Source organism: Lepisosteus oculatus, chromosome 3, assembly GCF_040954835.1.
Source record: "Lepisosteus oculatus isolate fLepOcu1 chromosome 3, fLepOcu1.hap2, whole genome shotgun sequence".
NCBI lineage: Eukaryota > Metazoa > Chordata > Actinopteri > Semionotiformes > Lepisosteidae > Lepisosteus > Lepisosteus oculatus.
The window spans coordinates 35,643,831-35,664,539 of record NC_090698.1 but is presented as its reverse complement, the minus strand read 5'-3'; the positions used below and the strand labels follow the sequence as shown (position 1 = coordinate 35,664,539).

Below are 20,709 nucleotides of genomic sequence, written 5' to 3'. Positions count from 1 at the left end.
ACCGCATGTGTAGACAGCACAGAACCCTTCCGCAACTGGTGCCCTTTAGTAGACTCTGTAAAAATGGTTGAGTCAGAGAAAAGTAACATCAGTAGTAAAACAGAGAGATTAATGGAGAGAATGTACACAAGTAACGTCAGTAATGACAGCCTGGTTACATTAAATACAAAGTTCAAAAGGTTTATAATGGTCTCTTGGTTGAAAGGATTTGAATGTGTACAGTTTGTTTAGGCAACATCCAGGAAGCAATCTCACCACAGTCAGGTAGACTCTGGAAATGATAAGACCTTATCTTATGATCAAGGCCAGGAGGGGACCAGTTGACTCTCCCCAGCGGTTAGCTCTGAAAGGTAAGGAACTCTGTCTGGTCTTACCCTCAAGCTAAAGAGGAAGCAAGTCTCATGTAGAAGCCATTTTAGTGAGTTGCTAGGTTAGGTGGAAGGTTTCTCATGGCAACTAAGAGGGCTAAAGGTAAAGTACAGATGCAGCCATTCAAAATGGGTGAGGTATTTCACGGCATACCGCGACACGCCCACCGGGGTATCACGCGGTATCACGTGTGTCACGTGACTAACTATCCGGCGTCGCCTTGTAAAACCGCCAGGGGGAGCTTAACCTCTCATGTACAGCATTCGAGCCTTTAATTTTGAACTGTGTATTACAGCATGTTAATCATCAGTCATTCAAATGTTGGTATATTTTATGAAAGCAAGATTGCTCAGTTGGACAAAAGTACACAACCTACCTTTATCAGAAATATTTATGCATCAAAGCCTTTACTGAAGATATTACTAATAGTATTAATAATGGATGACTTTGGACAAGCTGTATACTCAAAGTATAATTTCTTTAGCACATTTGTACAAGCACTTGGAATCTGTCCAAGCCATACTTTGTCAGGCATTTTATTTTACTTCAACGGGCATAAAAACTTCCTTGCTTTTAACAGGGCGTTTCATAATTTCTAACTACGAAAATGATTTAAAATGCGACACCTATCATGAAAAGAAAAAAATACACACCAGTATTCCATTTCTCCCTAAACATTGTAAGCTTTGAAGTCTTTAACTAACGTGATACCGGAGTCAACAAGCATACTTTTAGAATTTGATTAAAAGGGAATATAATATGGAATCGCGTATCTCAAGAATTTAATAACGGTATGATTATATCCGTGTACTGCGGCAGGGCTGTTTCGCCTGCCTGCTTATGCGAGCTGTCTTGTAGCCTACTGGTCTATGTGTGTGACTACCAACTGGCAGGTTGTTTGTTCGAATCCAGCTAGTGCTGGACCTTTCAGTTTTATTTATTTATTTTTTAATCGCGTAACATAAACATATTACCGTATGCAAACTGTACTGTATACAATATGTATATGTTTATTTAATGTCTTAACTGTGCCCGTTTAAGTATTGAATATTCATGTCTAATTTAACCACTGAAGGGAAATCTTAACATAAACATACAGTATATGGCTGGTCTCGGTACTTTAAAGAAAAAAATACACACCAGTATTCCATTTCTCCCTAAACATTGTAAGCTTCGAATGAAACCACTAAATAAAGACATAAATATAGAAATCTTAAGATTTGTTTTATTTAATGTTGGTAGCAGGATGAACTGTCAGAGTGTATATTTTGTCGCAAAGTTGCTACAAGATGTTAACAGTGAAAAAGGTATTTAGAAATGAGTTATTTCAAGATGAAAAAGAAAACATACACGAAACATGGTTTCATTACGACCAGAATCGGTCTTGAGATATTTTTAACTTGATTTACAGTATTTGAGAGGTATGTCTTAACACCGATACTACAGTGCTTAAGTACTGCTCACGTATATGTTTCTAGGTTTATATTATGCATTTCATACGGTCAAATTACTTTTGAGCAACTAATAAGAAGCGCGAAACGGTATGTGTTTTAGTTTCGTTTTGTGCTGGAACCCGTGGATTGATTAGAGATATCAAGTACATACAAGTCATTTTTTAAATGTTGTAGTTCGTCTTGAAAAAATGTTACGAGTAAATCATCTATCAACAATTAGGTTCTGTTTCCATATTGCGGATTTTGGTTAGGTACAGTATTATCAAATCTAGTGGCGCTGTGTGTTACTTTACTGAGTCCCAATCTGTGATTGAAACCTGTAAAACCGGTTTAATTCGTCACAGCCAGCACTCTTCAGGTGTGAGGGTCTTCTGCTCAGAATGAAACGCTAAAATGTTTGTGTATATTCTAATGGTAGTGGGGGCAGGGTGTGTGGGAACAGGTTTGTTCTTCACACCTGAAACATTTTCTCTGAAAGGATTTTCTTCGCAGTTAACCGATCTTGTAACAGCATGTTACAGTTTACTATTATTAACCATATTAATTTTAAGTGCTTAATGTAAAATCTTGTAAAAATATATTTTCATTGTTCAAATATACATTAATATACATTAAGTCTGACTATCATATAATAAGTTAAATACAAAACTAAAGAAAAAAATAGGGTTAAATATAATTCAAAATATTTTGCTAACAATGTTAACTGTTTATGAATAAAATGTATTAACTAAGGAGTAGGATGGCACAGTTGTTAGTATGTTTTTTGTTTTGTTTCTTTTTCATAAATACAACAGTAGTACCTGATGTCTCAGTGGCTTTCAAAATTAAATTATGCATGCAAACCTGTGAACTAGAAAGATAACTAAGATTTTTATACTAATTAAATGACCGCGGGCACTTCCCACCGCCTCTACATTCTCAGAGTAGAACAGACTAACCTTCTAATGAAAGACGGTCCACCCCCCACGGACAGGAAAAGTGCCCACAGGCACTTAAACTTAATATGGTCAGTAACGGTAAACAGTAACATGGTAAGAAGGAGCACGTACAAACGTTTTCGAAATAACCACATGTAAGACTCTGATCCTAAAAATGGGATTTCTATATGTTTTTATTTAGTGTTTACATTAGTGACAAAGGCTAAACTTTTAGCTTCAGTAACGTGTACATATCTCCCCTTTTTATAAAACGACTTGGTTGAAAACTGTTCCAGAGCCACTGTTGTTTCATCAGTGAAAAGTACATCATGAAATGCCTCTCCCTGTTCAATCCACTGGAAAAAAGAAAAGGAGCATAAAGCTTCTGATGGTCATAAACGATATTCATTTAGGAGCAGCATCAGAGGTATGTTTTTAACTGCACTGCATTGGAGAGAATACCATAGTGTGTTTTTTTTTTTACTCCCTGGCGGAAACTGGCTTCCAGAAGAATCAGTATGGCTCAGAGATTAAATAAAACTTCACAGACATTAACGAAGAGCATAACGCGTGTACTGTATGCACTGCAAGTACAACCCAACTCTCTGCAGGAGTGCTGGCTGTGACGAATTGAACCGGTTTCACTGGTATTTTCAAAGTAGGAGGCGAGATTTCCAGCGAAAGACACCCCCCTCAAAAACCCAGTAAATACAGTACTTACTAGTTAAAGGCTAGGCTCCCGACTACGGCGAAAGGAACCCTTCTTTCATTAGAAGACAATGAACATATTTTAGCCCTGAATGAATTAATAGCAAACATGGTTTATTTTTAAGACATTTTTCCAAGAAAGTTTAGCCTTTGTCACTAATGAAACCACTAAATAAAGACATAAATAGAAAAATCTTAAGATTTTTAAAATACATGACTTTGCTAAAATTTATTTGAAAATAAAAACAATTACAACCGCCAGGGAGAGAGAGAACAGGGGAGGGATGTTGGTTTTGCATAAGGGGCGGGGCTATGTTTGGGTATGTTTGGGAATGTGTAGTTACATGTTCTGGCTGTTTGTGAATTATCGTTGTTGAGTATGGAGTGTTGAGGTATTGATTTTGTGTAATGCTTTATGTTGAAAATTGAGGTGGATTTTGTTTATGATAAACAGGATAAACTGGGATGGGAGGAAGGTTTGGTTTTGCATAAGGGGCGGGATTATGATAATTTAAGGACTTTGCGAGTGTAAAATGGTTTGATTATTTGATTTTGTATTGTGGTTGTTATCTATGTTTTTGGTTGGTATTATGTTTATATGGTTGTTTTTGTTGGTTGGTTGTTATTATGGTTATTAATAATACGATCTATAGTTGAAATCTGAGCCTAAACAAAAAGAAAAAGCAAGTGATTAGGTTTATGAGCAATCTACTTATTCGTTTAAAAAGCTATATAAAATAAAGTTTATTATTAATTTGCTGGACAGAGCGGTGAACATTATTATGCATAAGACAAAGATAACGATCCTGATCAGTTTAGAAATCTGTGTACGCTGTAAGGTTTTTACTTCTTAAACTTTTAAAATACACGTTTAGAATTGAAAGAAATCCTCTTCCTGGTATAGCAAACCAGCACGTCTTTTTTCTCCAATCAGAGGGGTGTCAGATGGTGTCAGCCAATCACCATTCTGCGTTGGGTAGCAACGGGTGACTGTTCTCAGGCGGAACATGTAAACAGCTTAATGTTCGTGTTAAATATTTTTTTTTTAATTAAAATTCATTCTATACAGCAATCGCATATTTGGGTACCGTTTCATAAAACTTTCATGCTTAAAATGTTTAGGGAGAAATGGAAGACTGGTGTGTATTTTTTCTTTAAACTACCAAGACCAGCCATACACAGTACAGTTTACATACATACAGTAATGTTTTAAATTAATATCGTTTATGACCTTCAGATGCGTTATGCTCCTCTTCTTTTTATGCTCAGCTACTAAAATTTCCCTTTAGTGGTAAAATCCATATAAATATTCAAAACTAAGCGGATTAAAATGTGCACAGTAAAGACATTAAATGATTAAATCTTTGCACTACCAACCAATGCACCACGAGTGCCCCTGTCGGTCATTTTGGCCAGCCAATCACTTGCCCTGCGGTATGCTCCGGTGCCCCGCGGTGGCTTGTGGGTAGGTTACCGTACCGCGGGTTTTTACCGCGCATTTTGAATGGCTGTATCTGTAGCAGCAGACTGAGATGTTGCTGTGTCCGGGGTGCAGGTAAAGGTTATGGTAATCAATAGCCCCAGTGGATTGCTGAGTCTTTCCCAATGAGGAAAACATGATTATCAAATAATCACAAAGAGGATTACTCGTAAAGCACATTTGTTTACTCAAAACAACGCTGGTTAGGACTGATGGCTTTTGTACATAGTTGGTGCTACATGGTGACAGGCTGATGATAATGGTCATAGATCTGGTTGTATGGTTACAGGGGATGATTACAGTTTATGGTAAGGGTGTGTTATCAGGTTATGTGTTTGTGTGTGACCATGTAAAGGGTTATGTTTTTAAAGTTAATTGTTTAGGTTACTGGTTACAGTACTCCAGTCTCTGGGTTTATAGTTGGTTTGGTTATTAACACTACTTGTCAAAGAACACTGTTAAGGGGAATCCAATCATGGAGTGGGTGTACTCTGGGTTGCGTTTAAAGACTTAAGGTTACAGTAACACCAGAGCAATGTATGACAACCACTGAAACAGCCATACACATATCAATGGAAAGTCTTATACTACTGAAGAGATAAGAGAAATACATGGAAAGTGAGATAATATAATTTCTTGTTTTTGTATTTTTTTAAACTATGCAGTCTAGCGGCTTGAAGTAAGCTTGCTGTACGCCCAGAATATGAACTAAGTGTTGCCTAGTTTGCAACTTAGAAATAATTAATGGCACGTGTTGCTGTTTTATCATTTGTTTAGAATGTGTCATAGTAATCTTCGGCTACTTATTTTTTAACTCTGGTGGTTGCAAGCTGGTCTTCCATATGCATATGAAATAGAGACTCCTGCTTCACAGACACCTGCACTTTGTCATTTATATGACACAACACTACTGTTTGTGCAACAGTACATGAATATAGTTATACCATTATTAATTTATTTAGATACGCGAATCCATGTTATATTCCCTATTAATCCAATTCTAAAAGTATGCTTTTGTTTAATCCAATAATGAGTTTATTGCAGAAAAGGTTAAAAAGATCAATTTTCACAAAGTATATAAAAGTACAGTAATATGGTCAGAAGGAGCACGTAAAAACGTTTAGAAATAACCACATGTAAGTCTTTGATGCTTAAAATGTTTAGGGAGAAATGGAATGTATTTTTTCTTTAAAACACCAATATCAGCAATATACAGTTTACATAATATGTTTATGTTCCTAAATTAATATAGTTTAATGACCTTCAGTTGCGTTATGCTCCTATTGTTTTTATGCTCAGCTACTAAAATGTCCCTTTAGTGGTAAAATTCCATATAAATATTCAATATTAAGCGGATTAAAACATGCACAGTAAAGAGATCAAATGTTTAAATCAATTCAATAATAACCAATGTACCAATGTGCACAGTAAAGAGATTAAATGATTAAATCTTTCCACTACCGACCAATGCACCACGAGTGTCCCTGTCGGTCGTTTTGGCCAGTCAATCACGTACCATGGTACGCCGCAGTGGTTTGTGGGTAGATGCATGCAGTACGGGTTTGTACCGCGAACTTTGAATGGCTGCATCTGTATATAGAATCTGTATAAATTGTTACAGTTTTACATTTAGCATATTCACAAGCTTAAATTAAAAATTTTAATTCAGTCTGCTGGTTTAACACAAGATTATTCACAGTTTATATAGCCAGGCAGGTTAAATGTTTGTTCATATGGATGGGGGTGTTACGTCCCTGTGCGTTTCTGTGTTTTTGTTCAGTTTTTTCCACTTCCCGTATATAGCTATATAAAAATCCCAGGGCGTTTCTTGAAAAGGGAAGGGGTGTAACCCCGGCATTCTGGCCAAACTTCCCATTGGCCCTTACCAATCATGGCCTCCTAATAACCCCATCTATGAATTGGCTTCATTACTCTGCTCTCCTCCCCACTCACAACTGAGATGTGGTGAGTGTTCTGGTGCACTATGACTGCCGTCGCATCATCCAGGTGGATGCTGCACGTTGGTGGTGGTGGAAGGGTACTTGTTACTTTCCTTTTTTACCTTCTTGTGCTCATTTGTTACCCTATTCCTTGCTTGTGTATTTTCTTAGGTTTTAACCATTTCCCCATAATTGTGCAATTGGTTCAGTTGTGTCGTGTTATTGTTAACTGTGAACTTGTTGTACACCAGGGGAAAAGGTATAGGTAAGGTGTTATTTTCTTTCCTTTGGCACTGCTCAAGTTCCTTTTCCCCTGTGTGTTATTACGTCCTGTATACGTACCAGTTACTTAGTAACTTAAAAAAAAATACAACCCTTTTGCACCACACTTGTGGTGATGCTTCCTAAGTCCATCACCAGAAACCTACCTGCATCCAAACCCGTCCTAAATGTTACACCCCTTTACCCCTAGACACCTGGGGTCGTAACACACGCGTCACACTGTCACTGAGCAGCTGCACCACAGACTGAGTGAACAGAAATAATAATGCTGATACTGTTTCTGTCTGTCGGGTGTCTTGATGAGGGGGGCTGACAGTGTGCCTGTTAAGAGTAAGGAGCATTACTCTAATAATGGGGATATGAAATCAATACCTTCTTCGTGTTATCATATCTATCAGCCAAATAACAAATAACAATCACAGCTCAAGTTGGGTTTTTATTGCTATACCAAGATATGCTGATGGCAGTAATCCCATTTAATAGAGGTGATTTAGTTTATTTGCATGGGTAAATAGTTCTGCTTTTAATCTGAGTGTAACTCAAATGTATTAGAATGGAACTTACCATATGCTCCCTGCTATAATCACAGATCTAGGCCACCCTCTATTTTGCTGATAAGCAACTGTTTAGGCGAGCGAGACTATGCAGTACTCATATTCCAGATAACTCTGAACACATCACAGTATTAGCACATATCTACTGTATGATGAAGGGCAAAAATATCCTAACTATAATCCAGATGATTGGGGTATTGGGAAGTAGCTGTAGTCAGTGTTTGGTTCATGGGGAGGGACATTGGTTCGATACTTGTTTGTCAGCTAGGTATTTTTTGTCATTATAATACTTGTCATTTCATGTTTTAAGTCTCTATGTACTAAAGATTCCACTTCTATAATGATTGTGCTTCTGAAGCAACAACTGACCACAGGAATAACCTTCTGGGCAGTGTAACAACATCTTTTGTCTAAAAAGAGAACATGATTGGTAGAACAATATGTTCAAGGGGGGACTGAAGGAACAATAAGTGTACAAGACTTGTGTGGTCTAACGTTGGCTTTACACCTGGAATGTAAATGGGGAACCTGTTTCTGTCAATAAGTCAAGAGACATGGTCTAAGATATAAAATGCTTATTCTGCATGTTTATTATAAACTTTTCGCTCAGACATTTATACAGGGAAATTATGCTTATTTGTACATTTGAGCAGTTTGTCATGTATCACTAGGTAAGCTCACTGAGAGAGTTATGTGGGTGGTTTGCTGAAAAGTTTGTTTAAATAATCTTTGCATGAACTTTATGTGATGTATATCCATATATATATACACACATATTTCTGTATTACTAACTATTAGGGGGAGTGTCAAACTTTAGCTTGTTTGTTCCACAGTATAAAAGATCATCTTCAGTAACTCATTTTCGAGTTTGGTGGTTGCAAGCCATTCTCCGATATGCATATGTAATAAAGTTGTCAAGCAGTGTGTTGGTATAATGGTTTTGGCATATGACTTGTATGCCGGAGGTCGGGGGTTCATACCCAGCTCCCACCATGAGTTTTCTTTTAACAAATAAACATTTATTTGAAAAACTAAAACAGTAAATATTATGGACACTATACTGAATTTATTTGGTATTTCTAAATATCAAAAAACTTCAGTAAGAGAGCCTTTATATGAATTAATAGCATGGTTGGCTTTTCAAACAGTTGGGCATTCAAATAGATTGCCAGGGGAAAGCATTTGTAAATATATTTTGTTAAAGAAAGTCATTTTTTGCAATACATTTTTCCAAGAATGGAACACTAATGGAACTACTAAATAAAGATATAAATAAACAAATCTAATGTTTTTTTATTCAATGCTGGTAGCAGTATGAACTAAGGACTCAGCATCTGTCAGATTATTTATAAATGACCCATTTCAAGAAGGAGATTTTCAGAATAATTATAAATCAAGCAGGATAGAGAAAGCACTGAAAATAGTTAGATTGATTAGAAGTGGTAAGGCTGACTCCTTAAACCAGCATTATAAAATAATTTATCCTTAGTGACATCTTGTCATCTCATAGTTGGTTTCTATTACTGTGTATACAGTAGTTACACAGTGCCTTCAGTTCCATCCATTTTCTAATCTCTTTATCCTTTACAGAGTAGCTGGAATCTATCCCAGCAAGAAACGGATGCCAGGCAGAATACACCCTGGACATAGTGTCAGTCCATCATAGGGCAGACAAACAGACACAAACACACACTTAAACCAGGGTCAGTGTTCCAATAAGCCAATTAGCCTACCAGTGTGTTTTGGACTGCAATTAGAGGAAATTAGATTACCAGGAGAAAACCCACATGAACCCAGAGAAAACATGCAAACTCCACACATACCTCAGCATGGCAAGATAGCAAAGCTAATCACTGCACCACCATTAAAAATGGATGGATATCTTAATCATCTTTCTAGTTCAAAGACTTCCATGCATAATTCAATTTTGAAAGTCTCTGAGACATGCTACTGTTGCATTTATGAAAAAAAAACATACAAAATTCATGCTAACCACTGTGCCTTCCAATTCCTTAGTTAATATATTTAATTTTTATAAACAGTTAAGATTGTTATTGTTGATTGCTAGCAAAATATTTTAATTATATTTTACCCTATTTTTACTTTATTAATTTTGTATTTTACTTATTATCCAATAGTCAGGTTTAACGTACATTTGAACAATGATTTGTAAATTAACATTTTTATAAGATGCGGAAAAAGTGCAACAATTTGTTAATGCTAATTTTAATATTATTGATTTTGAATCATTTATGTTCACACCTGACTTTCTTATTTAGATGTATTTAAAACGTTGAACTAAGTGTTGAACTAAACTGTATTCAGAAATACAATCGAGAATAGTTTTGTGGCATTCGTATAGGTGACACTTTGCTAAAATTTATTTTAAAACAAACTATTACAATCTAATCTTTCCACGTGTGATGTCATTAGGAAGTACAAAAAGCTCCTGCTTTGCTTAACGATGGTATGAAAAATAAATTTAAATGGTGAAAAAGCTATTCTTACAGTTAATTAAGGGACTTAGAAGACAAAGATAATGATTTGCATTGTTTAATTTAAAAAACTAAGTGATAAATGGAGACGGAATTGGTGCTATTCACGTCATTGTACTTTATTTTTAATTTTGTTTTCAAAAATAAAAAATTATAATTTGCCCATTGTGTTGATAAGCTGCTCCCCAATTACTGGCAATTGTAAAAAATAACCCTTCCCCCCTCCCTCATTTAATTTAAAGATTTAAATGAAGAAATCCTTAAACACAAAACCATCACGTATAGTAATTCATCCAGCTTGTTCCCTGTTGAATGATGCTGTCAAACTGGGTTCAATTCCAGGCAGTGTACTATATAGTACAGTTTAAACTTTCTTAAAATTTCAAGTTAAACTGTTGGCTGATTACTGGCTGTTGACATCTGGATTAAGACAAATTAGATTTTCTCAATTCGGATGTAAACCTGAAAGAGAAACATCATGTTTGCAATAAGCTATAATAGTGGACTATTTTTATGCATTCAGCTACGCGAGAAACAAACCGAAAGCAATGCTCTGATCGTGCTTTGAACTGCCTGGTTGCACCTCGCTACATTACAGTGCTCATTACGACTACAGGGACAATAGAGTTAAAAACAAAAAGAAACAAATGTCAAAATGTTTCCAAAACGTCCACTTGTGATACTTTAGCTGATTAGCTACACAATTCCATATTAATATAACTATCAAGTGATGTTAAATCACTACAACATTTATCTTTTTACAAACTAAGATTAAGATTAATGATGTTATGAAACCATCACTAATCCTAAACTTTTAATTCTATCTCCCTGCTTTCCCTTCTTCCCCCATTTGTGGATGACAAGGCTGCAGAGTGAGAACTGTGAAAAGTGGATGACGGGTGCGACAGACATTAATGTATGAGTTATACTTTACCTTACCATCATGTTCTTAAACATGAATATACATTTGCAGATTTAAACGGTTTATACTTGAAGACAGGATCAGGTCCAAATTCTTCAACAAATAAAAACAGTAAAAACAATGGGATCTGGTGGTAATTTAATTATTACTCAACCATATTGTCCAAAAAATTAAAAATGAGTAAGGAAAGTTATCGAGTTAAAGAATACCCATTCATTAATAATTACAGCCATCATGCCGACTGCCTTCATGTAGGTGCAATTAATTACACTTAATATTAACATTTCCCCTTAGCAGGCAGTAGCTACCATTTTACTTCGCCTGCTAGACCATACAGGTTAACATCAATTGGAGGGGAGGCAGGTATTGTAACAGACCGATCACTCACAGACACAGTATTATCTTAGGATCTCCAACTCCCACAAAACCTATTGGACAACTTCCTGTCACCTATGTCATGAGTCCCTATAATGCCTGGCTGTGGTGATGTCCAGCAGATCATGTCCAGTGCTAGTGCATCACTGTTAGGCTGTGTCCCAAAAGTCACATTAAGCCCCTAAGCCCTTCCAAGAACATACTTCTGTCTCTTCAGTCGTTGTGGACTTCAAGTGTCTTGGGACACCCTCACTTGACATCAGTCATTGTTTACAGCTCATGTTCAAAATGCTTTCTGTTGTTCCCTCTTTTGAACTGCTCCTTTTCCAGTGACTAATTGTAAACTGGTAGAGAATATTTAAAAGATTTTTTCATTCTCCACTCACAGTTTGATTAAACTGAATGTCATCTCATATGTCCCTGCATGAAAGTAGTGACATAACGTATTCATTCATGTTAAGCAGGCTCAACTCAAAACAGGTGATGTAAACCAAATAAGGAAAACTTGGCAATACCACTGTTTTACTCCTGTATTCCAAACCCTTTGTAGCGACGAGGCTTATTCAAATGCAGGAATTAAGTTTTCTGCTCCCTTGCCAGTGAGGCCCCATCTCTCTCTTCATCTCTGTGGTGCAGCCACAGAGAAGTTATTCATGCAGGCTGATTTAAAGATGTTTTCTTTTGATAAGAGACAGCTCCCAAATGGGGATGCACTTAGCTAAGCCTGGCTGTTGTGATCAATGGTCATCCATTGGTGCCTAAAAGTCTGCAAGATTCCAAGGGAGAGCCTCATCCAAGTGGTTTACAACCCCAAGGTCAGAGGGCATGGTAACATATCATCAGCCAATCAGGAACTGGTAGGGCAGAGCAACCCACGTGGGTCTCTGATTCCCATGAACCTTTCAGCCAATGAAGAATCTGCAGTTCCTTCAGGTAAAAACAGGCAACATAGAGAGCCTGTAAGAAGAATTCCAGAAAAAGGAGAATTCCAGGGGTGCGAGACTATTCTAAAGAATTCCAGGGCAAGACGGCCCAGGAGCAGAAAGGCTCCCAAGGGCAGGACATTCTCGCAGCGCGCCTCCTGAACATCCTGAGACTCAGCCTGGACAACCATGTAACGGCCAGTGTGTCCGAGTGCCAGAACTTTGCTTTGTTCCAAGAGTCGAGAGCGGAGGTTGCCAGTGTAACCAAAGGATCCACCCCAGGTTAGCACCAGCAGCAAGCCTCGTGAACAGATCGGAACTATGGACAGCCGAATCAGTATTCAGAACTAGCTTCATCAGGAACGAACTGGTCCTCTTCCTGACTTGCTGGGACCCACAGTAACTTTTCTCCTGAGCATAACTTTGCTAGTTAAAGCCAACACTAACTAGCGAGTCTTCAGAGAGCAGCACATAGCAGGAATCTCTCCAGCCGCACAGCACAGCTTGGCACTGAGCCAGAGAGCGCGGATTGGACAGCAACAAGCCTGCAGCTGTTTCTTTGTGCCACAGGAGATCTGAATCCCCAGAGATTGGACGAGTATTCAACTTCACTGTATCACAGCTCGAGAATTCAATTGTTATCCCAACCAGTTGATATAAATTGAATTCCTAAGAGTTATGTACTTGTTTTGAGTATCTGATATAGAAGTTGTAACCAAGTTCATTTACGAAATGGTCTAAATGAATAATATACCGAACGTATGTCCTCTTGATATGTGTAACTCTTTGTAACTGAATGACGATATATCTTTTGTATTCTGATAACCCTCACGATTAGATCTGTTAGGTTTATATGCATATTTTATGTATTAATAAATGTATCCTCGTGTATTAGTACCTGTGTGTGTGCGTTGTTTGAGTTATACCGCATGGTTGGATTCTAAGGCCATTAAAAGAATCATTTTGTGACTTACTGCTACAATTAATAATTGTCCCAGTAAATGCCCAAACCCCTACAGAACTTGTGCCTATTGAGAGAACACTACACATTTTTGTAACTGTTTAAGTCTGCAGTCTCCTTTCATTATTTGCTTTTTTTCGTAATGTGAAACACTTTGAGATGCCGCTTTTAAAGGCACTATACAAAATAAGTTTATATAATCTTATTTAATAAATGTTTTTATAAAATCTTTATTATTTTCTAGAAGACACAAGTCAAAATCAGCATTAAATATAATGTTAAAAACATCTCATATATTTTGACGCTTAAGACTAGACCATAGAGCCTTATTTTATTTTACAACTGCCTGAAAGAAAATACAAAATAAGAAGTAACAGAACAAAGCATGGAGAGAGGCCCACAAAATTCTGATTTTATGCACAAGGACCACTGACATAAAAGAACCATTTACACAAGATCAGAAAAAGAATAGTGTTAATAAAAGTGGCTTTTTTGTTTTCAAGTTCCATAATGATGAAACGTACAGATTTACAACACTTAACACCAAAAATTGGAACAAAGAACCTCCAGCCTCAAATCTCAATACAGCATCTTATTTTAATGACAGGTTAGTGAGCTTTATTCTCCTTGTTTGATATGCATTACTATGCACATTTCCAAATCAGTTATTGAAACAATCTAAAGTTTGTAGTTCAGTTTATTTAGCTTTTTACAAAATTAACTTCATACACGTGAAATACCCTAAAATGCTTTGATCAACTTAAGCGAACGTGGTCATAGCATGTTTACCCTTCCACTGTTGGCTCTTGTGTCAAGTTGTTATGAGCATGGGGGTGTGTGGATCACAATGCCAATGCAACCCTGTACTGGAAAAAGCAATCAGAAAATGGATAGATGACACATAAGACAGTCTCTCTGTGTTCTGTCCTACAGTGTGAGATTACTTGGGAGCAGTGTTCTCGCATCCAGATACTAGCCAGACTCACACCCGCTTATCTTCAGTCATTTGCCAGCTGTGAGTTGAGGTGTGATGCAGGTGCTGGCTTACTCTCTGGCAGTCAAATGACCAGTATAACTACTTTTCGTTAACCCCTCTATGGCAGTATTCACACGTTTAATACATTCTGAGAATAAGCTATACTTGAAAGATTTCATGCTCTCCGTTTTGAGTGTAATATGAACCACAATGTAAATAAAACTGCTGATGACCTACCCATTGCTCTGCCCGTCCTTAGATACTGTTGCTTACCTAGTTGAGGTTTGAACAAGCAATTATAGAAAGCAATATAAACCTGAACAAAGCATTAATCTCAACCTTTTTCCAGAAATCTGTCAGAACTCCATGAGTGGATAAGGTTAGTCATTGTTACTAGACTAATAGAAAATTGCCTAAATTTATCACCGGATTATTTTTATTTAATTCATTACCAACCAATGCAGGAAATGATAATCAGCTATAAGAAATGCTTAGCTTAAGTACTTTATTTTACTAAGTATTAGAACGTTTGTGTTGCAGAAAATAGCATTTTTATCTGCTCTGGTTCCTGAGATAATGATATTTATTTAGCTCCACTACCATTACACAAAAGAACCAAACTCTATTTTGATTTTCTACTGTGCTGTGGTGATTATTTTCTCTTAAATACAGTATGATACACTATGGTTTTAAAGCCAAAGCCTAATTCTCAATAAGACAAATATAGATTGTAAAATATGTAAACCTGAAAAAAAACACATTCACAACAGGCAATTGTCGAGTAATGTAATGAGTTATCTTTAACTGTTATTCTTAATATTAATTTGATATTTATTTATATGTGATGTATAAAATTATTATAAAAATGTCATTATAGTATACAAATTCAATTGTATTATTGGAAAAGGATAATCCCCACAGGAGTGGGCATTGGCTGGGATTCTAAGAGGTAAGAATTCTTCCACTGGAAATCAATACCTCACAGTGACTAGGTTATAGTACATGACCGTTAAGTCATTTTAGGAGTTATTCAAAACCACTGACCTAAAAGTATTTGCTTTTAAATAAATGTTTTAAAGCCACTACGTATAATCTATTTTACAAGAAAAACCTAAAATAAAAAATTCTAATTACTATTTATAGAAAATACTAAAAATTCTATATACTGTATGAAATGAAAAAAGATTCTGTTAGGGTTTCTGTACAGTATAACTAGCTCAAGAAAGCACTAATGGGTTAATACACATTTGATTTTTAATATTAAAATAGGATTTACTGTACAGTATAGCATTCACTGCACCACTTCACAGTTTACAAAGTAATGCAGCCCCACATCACATTACTTGAAAAAGAAAATCAAAAGGTATTGGTTGTTATTATACGGTGTAACACGGTATGTTCTTTGCAGTATTGTGCATTACTCCTTGAGCATTTAAAGTGGCTGCATTGGTATGCTCCTTACACCATATTCAGCAGTCATTTCAGAGCCATTTTAGTCTGATACTGAACTTTTTTTATTTTCACTATATATTGGAATATACTGTATCTTAACTTCTTTCCAGTTAAGTTTACAATAAAAACAATATGTGCATGAAAAAGGAAAATGCCCTTGAAATATGAAATATTTTAACCTACCTTTGTTGATATCATCCTGAGTGAAGCTCTTCATTGGCCCTTTAATGGATATCTGTGCAATGTTTCCATTCTTGGACTGCTGAAGCCAACCTACAGCAGGATCCGTGGTCATAATGTATTTCAATTTCAGCTCATCCGAGTCAATGTCCACAGCTTTCACATTCTGATCAGTGATTTTAGCCACAGAACCTGAACATTTTAAAATTAAATTCAATTAAGTTTTATTATGCATCAAAAGCATACTGCAAAGCACTGAAAACAAAATGCAATGTACAAAATATACAGTACCTGCAGTGAGCTGGAGGCCTCGGTTGATAGCCAGCCTTGGGCCTTCACTCTTCTGCCCATCCATCGTGAACTCCAGCCTCCCATTCTCAGTGTAGACCCCATCAGTCAGAGTGAAGTGTAGCTCATCTGTTCTCACACTCACAGTGTCAGGGGTGTACACGATGAGCTCATCCAAAACATCTTGGTATGTAAAGGCAGAACCCTGGTTCAAAATACGACCATTCTCCAGGGGCTGGGAGTAGAACTGTCGTTTGCGCAGCTTACCTGCCAAGACAGAAAATGAATACTACTAACAGCTGATTTTTTATATGGCTATCATTAAAATATTATGTACTATGACAAAAAACAAGTAGAAGAACATTAAATGCAATGAAGTACAGAAAGCTACTATAACTCACCATAGCCTGGCATTTTAGTGACAGTGAAGATAAGCTCGTTATCAGGAGTATCAGGGTCCAGAACTGTTAAAGAGGAATTGGTGATCACAACTCCAGAGGCCACCTCCAAATTGATGTTGTTCTTAGATATTATTGGAGGTTTGTCCTTGCCCTGTACAAAAATGTGAGAACTGTCCTTATTAAAAAGCAACATTTAAAAAAATATATTAAAGAGCAGCAGTTCACCTTTGCACTATTTCTTCAGATGAGTGTAAACATGGATATACTAAAATATATAATAATCATGATCTTCAGCATCAGAATAAGGATTTTATTTCAGTTCACTTTATGTTAATGTTTCAAGGAATTTTAAATATGATATAAATACTGTATAAAAATGGCAATGTGGAACCAAAATGTTTTTGGGGACCAAGCAGGAAGACTACATCATTGTTTCCACTATTTGCTTTGTAGTCTGGACAGGTGAAACAATGAAATATTCCAATAAAATAAAAAGAGATACCACAGAGTTCTGAGTATTTTCAAATTAATCCTTTAATAAAATAAAACCACTTAATGAAAATTTACCATTTTGATTTATTCTCATTGCAAAACTTATAAAACACGTGCAAAGCTGAACCTTTCTATACTTATAGAAACCTATAACAGGTCAACACATGAATGCTAATACATCCAACATCGAGCAGTTTCAACTTTTTGTGTGCCATGAAAATAGGTTTGAGCTGCCAGAAAGGAATGTTTAGGCAAGGGTCAATAATGTTTACCAAAACTGATGGGAAAAAGTTACAATGAAGCAGCAGCTAAAGTTACTGTACCTGAATGTTGATGTTGATGGTGAAAGCTTCTGTCTGGCTGTATCCATCACTAATATAGAAGCTAAAACTGTCCTGAAAATGCTCATCAGATTTATGAATGCTCTGGATATAGAACATTCTATTAGACAGAATATCCTCAACAGAGAAGGGAACATCAGAGTTTATAATTTCTGGACTTCCAGATATCTCTCCTATAAATACCAAGCATAAACAATGGTAAAATTTGCAATATTAATTGAAAAACAGATTCAAGTATTCAATAACTCGATAGTAGTTAGTAGTAGTTTAAAACATTTGCAGAAGAACATTTGCTCTAAGATTCTGAGCACTGTTTTCAATCTTTGATTTAAAAACTATAAGGAAATAAACATACACTTAAACTCTCACTTTTTATTTGAATCTCTGAAAAAATCGAAACTTTACCTGTTTTTTCAATAAGGCCATACTTAGGGTGGTTAATTAGCCACACCAGCAAGTCCTTTTTTTGTGTGTCTGTGTCAGTTGCAAGGATATTGTTGGAAGACAGCTGTATTCTACCACCTGCTTCCACCTGAAAACAAAGATTAGCTTGTTTCAATCTTTCGTAAGGAACACAAGTGTTTTCCTTATAATAATCATTCACCAAGTTACTTCTATTTTATAGAAAAGATGAACCAAAAGCCATTTCCATTATAACTGGTAAAGATTAATTTCAGTCTGAAAATTAAAAAAAGAAGAAACATGCCTTCTTCTCTATTCAAATATTAATAGAGTTTATGGTGCAACGAAGAGTTTTGTTCTCTTCCTATTTTTCAAACTTTTCCTTTGCAGCCACACAAGCTGACATCTTCCCACAAAAAATATTTTCATTAGCTTTGCTTTCTTACCTAAGTAATACAGTGCCTATAAAACATATTCAACCCCCTTAGACTTTTTCACATTTTATTGTGTTAAAGCATGGAACCATGATGTATTTGACTGAGAATTTTTGCCACTCATCAACACAAAGTACTCTATAATGTCAAAGTGAAAAAAACTTTTCACAGATGCTCAATTGGATTGAGTTAATAATTGGTAGGACCACTTTTGGCAGGAATTACAACTGTGAGTCTCTTTGAGTAAGTCTCTATCAGTGTTGCATATCTTGACACTGGAATTTTTGCCCATTCTTCTTGGCACAATTGTTCAAGCTCCATCAAGTTGGATGGGGACCGTTTCTAAATAGCATTTTTTAAGTAATTTCACAGATGCTCAATTGGATTGAGGTCTGGGCTTTGACTGGGCCACTCCAAGACATTAACCTTTTTGGTTTTAAGCCACTCCAGTGTGGCTTTTGCTGTATGTTTCAGGTCATTGTCAAGTCCCATTGCTCTTGCGGATTGCAGCACATTTTCCTCCAGGATTTTTCTGTACTTAGCTCCATTCATTTCTCCTTCTATCTTTGAGTTTTCCAGTCCATGCCACAAAAAAGTATCCCTTAAGCATGATGCTGCCACCACCATGCTTCACTGTAGGGATGGTGCTCTCAGTATGATTTGCTGTGTTAGGTTTGCGCCAAACATAATGTTCAATCATCAGACCTCCAAATTGTTGAGTCTCTGACATGCCTTTGGGCAAACTCTAGCCAAGATGTGATATGAGTTTTTTTCAACAAAGGCTTTCTTCTTGCCATCCTTCTGTACAAGCCAGATTTATGAAGTGTGTGTGCTATTGTTGTCTCATGCACAGATTCTCCCATCTCTGTCATGGAGGACTGTTACTCCTTTAGAGTTACCGTAGGCCTCTTGGTGGGCTCCCTTACTATAGCCCATCTTGTACGGACACTCAGTTTTGGAGGACGGCCAGTTCTTGGCAGATTCACAGTTATTCCATATTTTCTCACCTTTTTAATAAATGGACTTCACTGTGCTTCAAGGTATATTCATTGCCTTGGAAACTTTCTTACATCCTTTCCCTGATTGGTATTTTTCAAGAATTTTGTCTCAGATCTTCTTGGAATGTTCCTTGGCTTCATAGTGTGGGAAAGCTCCCAGACACAGGTGTATTTATTCTGAAATCATGTGAAAACCTTAATTGCACACAGGTGGACTCAATTCAAGTAATTATGTCTTGGAGAAGAGAGTGGGTTACTTCAGAGGTAATTTAGGTGTGTCAAAGCAAGGGTTTGTATACTTATACATTAAATTATTTTTAATTTAGTAAATGTCGTGATTTTTGTTTTCACTTTGACATTTGAAATACATCACAGTTCCATGCTGTTATACAATAAAATATGAAATAGTCCAAGGAGGGTGAATACTTTTGCAAGGCACTGTATTTATTAGCATTTCTTTATGTCTGTTTATACTATTTATACGTTCATATGAACTACAGTATGTTGTGAAAATATACTTAGTGTGGATACTTTAAGTTTAAATACAACAGCTTATAATAAATGTAAAAAGATAACAAAACAAGGCCATTTGGCCCACTGAGACTGTTTGGTAGTTAAGAGCTCATCGATCCAAGGATCTTATCCATTTTTTTAAAGCAAGGGTTCAATCTTTAATAACATGGTTGGTTAGCTTGTTCCATACAAATGGTATAGTATATATATAACAAAGGAATAAATAATAGGTTTATTCCATGCTGAAAAGAGAAGAAAGAATTGGGGAAAAAAAGTAATTTCAGCATGGAATAAACCTATTACTTGTTCCTTTGCAGCCTACGCATGCTGATGCAGCTATTCACCTGAACTATATATATATTACAGCTTGTTTCATACTCACAGAACCTTTAAACTAAAGTAGAATAATGATTTTTTTAATGAATTGCTGTTGATTTCATTGTCTTTCACAGATATAAAAACTGACATGAACATGATCAAATGCTAATTTGTGACTGATATGAATCTTATAGTCAATTAGGGGTGCTGTATCCTACCATGATGCCACTGGTGACTGAAACAACTGGAGGCTTGTTCTGCACAGATGTGATGGTGATGGTGCACATCTGGTTATCAAGATGATTGTTGTCACCATCATAGACAGTGAAGTGGAATATGTCAGTGATCGGCTGACTTCCAGTCTCAAAAGAAGTACTATACCTATGAAAATGGATATGATTGCTGTTTTTTTCTCAAAAACTTAACTCTTTTAAATTTTCATTTTTACTGACAGAACTCAGAAATGGTCAGAATATAGAATTATTATTACAGTTTAAATTGCCCATTAAATGTGTTCTCAAAGTATGAAGATTA

General features: G+C 36.2%; 1 protein-coding gene across 1 annotated transcript in view; it reads right to left on the bottom strand.

Moving 5' to 3' along the window:
- Positions 1–20,709, bottom strand: part of fras1 (Fraser extracellular matrix complex subunit 1) — a 364,870-nt gene that overhangs the window by 81,921 nt on the left and 262,240 nt on the right. The window contains exons 39-44 of the mRNA XM_015364800.2: positions 20,394–20,556; positions 17,916–18,042; positions 17,493–17,683; positions 16,678–16,828; positions 16,280–16,543; positions 15,992–16,180 (exon numbers count right to left, since the gene is read on the bottom strand). Coding sequence (XP_015220286.2) covers positions 15,992–16,180; positions 16,280–16,543; positions 16,678–16,828; positions 17,493–17,683; positions 17,916–18,042; positions 20,394–20,556 — 1,085 coding nt within the window. The remainder of the gene's footprint in view (positions 1–15,991; positions 16,181–16,279; positions 16,544–16,677; positions 16,829–17,492; positions 17,684–17,915; positions 18,043–20,393; positions 20,557–20,709) is intronic.